This window comes from Pelodiscus sinensis, chromosome 32, assembly GCF_049634645.1.
Source record: "Pelodiscus sinensis isolate JC-2024 chromosome 32, ASM4963464v1, whole genome shotgun sequence".
NCBI classification, from domain to species: Eukaryota; Metazoa; Chordata; order Testudines; family Trionychidae; genus Pelodiscus; species Pelodiscus sinensis.
Window position 1 is genome coordinate 3,051,508 of NC_134742.1, and position 7,688 is coordinate 3,059,195.

A 7,688-nucleotide genomic window follows, 5' to 3' on the forward strand; every position below is an offset into this window, starting at 1 on the left:
GGGTGGGAACATTTTCTGTGTCGGGAGCTGCTGGCTCATAGAAAAGTTAGCCAGGGGCCGCACACAAGTGAGAAGCCAAAAGAAACCAAACCCTCACTGATGTGGCCTCCAACTGAGAAGCAGGAAGACACCCCCCCACATTCCCCTCGCACCCCAAAACCTAGGGCTGTGGCCTGGAGTCTGGAGCACCAGCGCAGGCTCTTCAATGTCAGGCCCCGAGTCTTAGGGGCAAGACAGTGGCCACATCTGGTTCCTGAGTCTTAGGTTCCCCACCCCTGCTGTAGTCCCTGGATCTCTGCACTGAAAATGGCTTCTATTCACTATGTGACCCTGATTCATCTCCAGAGCACGTTCCATGCTGTGGTCTGAGTGAGGCAGGGATCCTGTCTAAAAAACAGACTGTAATCATGTAATTACTTGTGTCAAAGGGGGCTAAATGAAGATGGCATTGCCCCACTTAAACCTTCCATTTCCTAGCTTCTGAGTAGCTCCATGGGGCAGTCGAAATAGCCTGTAACTGGAAAACCTTCAAAACCAAGAAATAGTCTAGCACAGCGTTTCTCAAGCTGTGGTACGAGGAACCTTAGGGGTACTTGAGAGAAGTCTGGGGGGTATGTCAACACCAGTGAAATTTGGAGAAAACTGAATTTTTGTTTTAAGTTTTACAGAACTTTATTATTTTTGTACTTTTTACACCCAAAAATGTCATCTCCCACCCAGCTATGATTAAGCTGTTTAAACAAATGTGTTGCAATGGTAGAAACAATTTTTGTGTGTCTGAAAACTGTAGGTACTGGGAGTACTTATAATTTTTTTTAGAGGGGTACTTCATAAAAAAAAAAGGTTGAGAAAGACTGGTCTAGCAGCACCTTAAAGACCAACAATACGGCTACGTCTACACTGGCCCCTTTTCCGGAAGGGGCATGTTAATTTCAGCTATCGTAGTAGGGAAATCCGCGGGGGATTTAAATATCCCCGCGGCATTTAAATAAAAATGTCCGCCGCTTTTTTCCGGCTTTTAGAAAAGCCGGAAAAGAGCGTCTACACTGGCCCCGATCCTCCGGAAAAAGCGCCCTTTTCCGGAGGCTCTTATTCCTCCTTCAAAGTAGGAATAAGAGCCTCCGGAAAAGGGCGCTTTTTCCGGAGGATCGGGGCCAGTGTAGACGCTCTTTTCCGGCTTTTCTAAAAGCCGGAAAAAAGCGGCGGACATTTTTATTTAAATGCCGCGGGGGATATTTAAATCCCCCGCGGATTTCCCTACTACGATAGCTGAAATTAACATGCCCCTTCCGGAAAAGGGGCCAGTGTAGACGAGCCCCAGATGTACACGGTGTCATGAGCTTTTAGTGGGCGCAACCCATTTCTTCAGATGAATGGAGTTAATAAAGGTCCAGTTCCAAAATAAATAAGGAAGGCGAAGTGGGGTAGGAAAGAAGTGGAAAAGGGGAAAAATAGTTAATTAGAAGGCTCATGTTAGAAGAAGCTGATAGGGACGGTGCAGATTGTTCTTAAGTGCCCGTTGTTTGGTTGTCTAAGTCACTATGTGGAAGGCCCGTGCGCTACCCAGGCAATGTCTTTATTCATACCTTTGTGATGGGTCCCAAACTCATAAATGAAGTTAAGTTCCAAGGCTTCCCTGGGTATTAGGCTTGTGGAATTGGCCTAAAACAACAAAGTGACTTGCAGATCCATCAATGAGTGCCCCAGGCAGGTTAAAGTGTTTTCCAACAGGTTTCTGTGTGTTGCCTTTTTGGATATCTGATTTGTGCCCATTAATTCTTTCCCCTTAGAGACTGTTGAGTCTGGCCAACATCCATGGCAAAGGGGCACTGCTGGCACAGATCACATTGGTGGAGGTGCAGTTAAATGAGCCTCTGATGTGGTGGCTGATGTGGTTGGGTCCAGTGATGAAATCGCTAGTTTAGATGTGTAGGCAGAGTTGGCTCCAGGGTTGATTGCAGACGGAGGTTCCTGGATGATTTGATTGAGGAATGCTGTGTGATTACTGGAAAGAATTTGTGTGAGGTTAGGGGGGTGTCCAAAGACAAAATTTACTGTTTTAGTTAAAGCAGCAAACGCAACACAACCCCTGTGATGTGGGCATCAATAGATTGGTTTTCAAGTGGATTATATATGTACAGCTTAATCTCACACAGGAAGGAGACTAAAGGGTATGTCTACACTTGCACCCTATTTCAAAACAGGGATGCAAATGCAGCAATTTGAAAATGCAAATGAAGCAGGGATTTAAATAGCCTGTGCTTCATTTGCATAATCTCATTATGGCAGTATTTCGAGTTAGCGCTATTTCAAATTAACAGATGCTATGTAGATGCGGTTATTTTGAGAGAAAACCCCTCTCTCAAAATAACTGTTAAACCTCGTTGTACGAGGAATAAAGGTTATTTCGAGAGAAGGGTTTTCTCTCAAAATAACAGCGTCTACACAACGTCTGTTAATTCAAAACAGCACTAACTTGAAATAGCGCCAGAACACGATTATGGAAATGAAGCATGGGATATTTAAATCCCAGCTTCATTTGCATTTTCAAATTGCTGCATTTGCATCCCTGTTTTGAAATAGGGTGCAAGTGTAAACATACCCTAAGTTATGCAATTGTAAGGCACCTTTTTCTTGTAACAATGCATCCACACTAGTGTTGTACTGGTATTCCTATATTGGTTATATACATCTCCAAAACTGAAATAGTTATCTATCATGTGTTTTAGAGGGTTTGTGTGCCTATCAATAGCTTTGTCAACACTGCAGGGTTTTTGCGCACAAAGCTTTTTGTAGAAGAGATCTCTTGGATGCTTGGACGCACATGGACGCTCTTGCACAGAAAGTTCTGATTGCCATTTACAGAATAGCCATCAGAGCACCTGTACTTTTTGTGATAGGCTCTTTTTGCACAAGAAACCCCTGTTGAGCATCCACTCACACCTTTTTGTGCAAGAACTCTTGCACAAAAAGGACTGAGGGTACGTCTACACTACAGCGCTAGTTCGAACTAACTTAGTTCGAATTAGTTAATTCGAACTAAGCTAGTTCGAACTAGCGCATCTAGAACTAAAAACTAGTTCGAACTAGCGTTTTGCTAGTTCGAACTAGCGCGTCCACACTGATTGGACGCAGGGGGGCATTTAAGGGCAGCTGAAACCGGTTCTGGCAGGGCATCAGGTCAGCAGTTGCTTTGTGTGGCTGCTGTCTGAGGCTATCTGAGGCTCGTGCTTAAAGGGACCCCCCCTGGACAGCCGGTTCTCAGCTTTTCCTGCTTGCTTGCCAACCTCGCCGAGGGACAGCAAAGCGTCGGTCTCTGTGCCCGTCTGTGTCGGTGCTTCCCTTCGGGGGGGCCGCCGCAGGTGGCAACATGGAGCCACGGCTCGCCCTGCACCTTCTGGTGCACGTTCTGGACTTGCTGCTGCAAGCCTGCCAGCAATGGCTCGAGGCTGCCTGGCACCACCTGGGGAACGTCAGCCCCCTGCCTCTCCGCCTGGCCGCCCTGGGGGCCGTGGAGGAGCCGCGGCGGCGCCCCGGCACCGGCGTGCCCCGCCGCATCTGGCGTCTGGACACCAGCAGCGACTGGTGGGACCGCATCGTCCTGGAGCACTGGGACGACCGACAGTGGACCCAGAACTTTAGGATGAGGAGGGACACCTTCCTGGAGCTCTGCGAGTGGCTCGCCCCTGCCCTGCAAAGAAGGGACACTCGCATGAGGCCCGCCATCCCCCTCCAGAAGCGGGTGGCCATCGCCCTCTGGAAGCTCTCCACGCCGGACAGCTACCGATCCGTCGGGAACCAGTTCGGCGTGGGGAGATCCACTGTCGGAGCAGTGCTCATGCAGGTACGGCGCTCGTCGGCCACCGAGCCGGGGGGGAGGGGGGCTGCGAGGAGGGGATGGGCCGCCCCAGGGACAAAGGGGGGGGCGGGAGGAGGCGAAAGCGCCCCGCACCGGAGGGGTCGGGCTGTCCCGGCCGTACTACACGCCGCCAGGGGGGTTGCTTCCGGGAGTGGGGCGCGGGGCACTGCCAGGGCACGCACGCTCCCAGCCACCCGGGCGCCCCACTGATTGACGCTTTGCTGTGTCTCTCTCCGCAGGTGGTCAAGGCCATCAACCGGGTGCTGCTCCGCAGGGTGGTCCGCCTCGCCGACCCGGATGCCGTCATCCGGGGATTCGGCGCCCTCGGCTTCCCCAACTGCGGGGGGGCCATCGACGGGACGCACATCCCCATCCGTGCCCCGGAACACCAGGCGTCCCGGTACGTGAACCGCAAGGGGTACTTCTCCGTCATCCTGCAGGCCGTATGTGACCACCGGGGACAGTTGACGGACATAAATGTGGGCTGGTCCGGCAAAGCACACGACGCCCGGGTGTACCGGAACTCCTCCGTGTGCCAGCGGCTGCAGGACGGGACCTTCTTCCCCGACCGCCACATCAGGGTCGGGGACGTGGACATGCCCGTCTGCCTGGTGGGGGATGCCGCCTACCCACTGCAGCCCTGGCTCATGAAGCCCTACACGGGGCACCTCAATCCCTCCCGCCAGGCCTTCAATAACAGGCTGAGCAGGGCCCGCATCGTGGTGGAGGGGGCCTTCGGGCGACTGAAAGCCCGCTTTCGATGCCTCCTCACCCGTCTGGACCTGGCCGAGCACAACATCCCTCCCGTGGTGGCGGCATGTTGTGTGCTCCACAATTTGTGTGAGCGGAAGGGGGAGGCTTTCTTGCCAGCCTGGATGGCTGAGGCTGACCGCATGGCTGGACACTACGGTCAGCCCCGCACCGCCGCCGTCCGGGAAGCCCAGCGGGGGGCCGTCCGGATCCGGGAAGCCCTGCGGGAGAGCTTCCAGGTGGAGGAGGAGGAGGACTGACCTCTCCCTGCATGCCCCACCGGGGCCTTCTTCCACCCTACCCCCCCCTTCCCCTTTCCCCTCCCTACCTACTGTCAAATAAAGACACCTGTTTTTCCAACAAAAACGTCTGTTTATTTCACAGAACTGGGGTGGGGGAGGGAGGAATGAAGGTGGGAGAAGGGAGGGGGAAACCTGGGACGAGGGAGCTGGAAGGGGAGGGGAGGGAAGGGAGGAAGGGAAAGGAAAGCTCAGGGGTGGGAGTCTGGGTGCCTCTCCCGTCTCGCCACACTGCGGGTCCGGGGGCGTCGGTGGGGAATGGTTGTGGAGGGGGGGGCAGAGAGGACAGGGGGTGTGGAGGAAGCAGGAGCGGAAGCAGGAGGAGCAGGAGGAGCAGGGGGAGCAAGAGGGGGAGCAAGAGGGGGAGCAGGGGGAGCAAGAGGGGGAGCAAGAGGGGGAGCAGGGGGAGCAAGAGGGGGAGCAAGAGGGGGAGCAGGGGGAGGAGGAAATGGAAAGCGGTCTAGCAGGCTCTGGAGGTGGCCTCGCAGGGCACGGCCCTGCTCCTCCAGGGCCTCCAGACTCCTCTGGCGCAGCCTGAGGTCCTCCTGGACCCAGTGGTCCTGGAGACGGAGCTGTCGGTCCAGGAACCGGAGATGCCGCCTCTGGTAGTCCTCCTGGTTCCTGGCTGTCCTGCTTGCCCGGGCGCGGGCGGCTGCTGCAGGCGGGGTGGTGCGCCCTGCAGTCCCCGGTGCTGCAGCTGTGGTGCAAGAAGACCAGCGGTCAATTACCCCAGGGGCCCAGGTGTGTGAAACCCAGCTCCCCTCTGCAAGGCCAGGGCCCCTGCAGGATCCCCAGCTGCTGCTCCGTAGTGGGCAAGGCCCAGGCGCACGGTCCCGGGGCTCCCTCTCGCCCCAGCCCCCCGTACACATAAGGGGAACACGAGGGTACTCACAGGTGGATGCCTCCCCGGCCTCTGATGATGCAGGCGAGCGGCTCTGTGGGGTGCCTCGGGGGTCCCGGGTCCTGGGAAGGCTGGCAGCAGGCTCCTGGCTCTCAGAGCCCTCTTCCTCCTCCTCGGTGTCCAGGAGCGGTCCCTCTGCCCCGGGGTCAATCACGTCCCGGGGGGCAGGGACGGCATGAGGCCCCAGGATGCGGTCCAGGGCATGGAAGTGGGGGCAGGCCTCCGGGTCAGCCCCTGGCAGGCAGGCCCGGGAGTAGGACTGCCGCAAGTCTTTAATCTTGCAGCGCACCTGCTCCCGGCTGCGCTGGTGGCCCCTGGCGGCCAGGCTGGCAGCCATGCGTCCATAGACGGCCGCGTTCCGGTGGCTAGTGCGGAGATCGTGGACATTTGAGGCTTCCCCCCAAACCTCGATGAGGTCCACGATCTCCGCACTTGACCAGGCGGGCGCCCGCCTTTTGCGCCCCCGGGCAGGCTCCCGGGAGCCGCCAGGCTGGTCGTGGGGAGCAGTGGAGGGCTGGGAGCCCTCGGATGGCTGGCTCATAGTGTGGCAGGTGCAGGCTGTGCAGGCACGGGTGCTTGCAGCCTTGCAACTGGCACAAAGTGAGTAGCCAGCCCGTGGCCCTTTAAGGGCTCCGGGGCCGGGAGGGGGGCAATAGAGTTTCCCTGGTGTTGGCCAGAGTGGCCACCAGGGAAACCTGGGAAGCCTTAGCCTCCCACTAGTTCGAACTAAAGGGCTACACAGCCCTTAGTTCGAACTAGCTAGTTCGAACTAGGCGTTAGTCCTCGTAAAATGAGGTTTACCTAGTTCGAACTAAGCGCTCCGTTAGTTCGAATTAAGTTCGAACTAACGGAGCGCTAGTGTAGCGCATAGGAAAGTTAGTTCGAACTAACGTCCGTTAGTTCGAACTAACTTTCTAGTGTAGACATACCCTTATTCCTCATGGGGAGAGGAATAACTCTACCAGCAAAAGCCCTCTGTCCTGATGATTTACTGTTTGGGTTTTTTTTGCACAAAAACGCACTTGAGGTGTAGACGCTCCGTGGGTTTTTGAGCAAAACCCCTGTAGTATAGACACAGCCAGTGTGTCCATCCATCTGTGAGTCTGTTTGTTCAAGAACTCCTAAACGGTAAGTGCTAGGGCCACTAAGTTCAGCACACAGCTTCCTCATATTATAACTTAAAGCCAAGTCAGGGTCTAGTTGTACCAGGACAATGGAATGTGCCTGGAATGGGATTGTTCCACCTCAAAGGGAAAGGGAGGGGTGTGAGAGCAGAGACAGATATATTCATGAATGACCAGCGAGGGGCAGCAAGCACCCCCAGCCCTACCACCTTGGGCTGCCCTCTGGGAACCAACCACCCACCCACCCTGCTTTGCAGCCCTCACCATTCCAGGTTGGTTCTGTGGAGCAGCCACCAGCTAGGCTGTGCTACCTCTGGCGCCCAGGGAGAAGCCACTGGAAGGGCCACAGAGCCCCCACTATCCTGGGCCAGCCCCAGAAAGAAGCTGACGGGCAGGCAGTGGCCCTCCCTGCCCCAGACTGAAGCCAGTGGGCAGACAGCATATTCCTTCCCAGCCTGAAGCCAGATAGTAGGCAGTGCAGCCCAGCCCTCCTCCCCAGCCCTGGGCTAAAGCCAGTGGCCAGACAGCACACACCACTCCCTACCCCAGGCAGAAGCCAGCGGGCAAGACCCACTGCTCTGGGCTGCCTGGGGGAGAAGCCAACAGGCAGGTATAATGGCCCCTGCCATCTCAGATTGGCAACACTGGGTAAGTCTTCTAGTACTGATATAGAACCTCTGTAGACCGAGCCTTAGTATTTCACACTTATGAAAATCCCACTCCTAATTAGTGCTAAGTGATTTGAAACATGTAAA

General features: G+C 55.5%; 1 protein-coding gene across 1 annotated transcript; it reads right to left on the minus strand.

The window, feature by feature from the left end:
* Window positions 1-4,930: 4,930 nt before the first annotated feature.
* Window positions 4,931-6,438, minus strand: LOC142823159 (uncharacterized). Its single transcript, XM_075913720.1, has 2 exons — window positions 5,801-6,438; window positions 4,931-5,605 (listed from the first exon to the last, which is right to left on the minus strand). Exons 1-2 carry the CDS (start codon window positions 6,348-6,350, stop codon window positions 5,100-5,102), a joined length of 1,056 nt encoding a protein of 351 aa, XP_075769835.1. The 5' UTR covers window positions 6,351-6,438; the 3' UTR covers window positions 4,931-5,099.
* Between the last annotated feature and the right edge of the window lie 1,250 nt (window positions 6,439-7,688).

Bases quoted from the DNA above. Each gene is read 5' to 3' on its own strand.
- LOC142823159 (XM_075913720.1), bottom strand. From the start codon at position 6,350: ATGAGCCAGCCATCCGAGGGCTCCCAGCCCTCCACTGCTCCCCACGAC. The intron at 5,606-5,800 runs GTGAGTACCCTC...CTTGCACCACAG, and splicing joins GGCCGGGGAGGCATCCACCT to CTGCAGCACCGGGGACTGCA.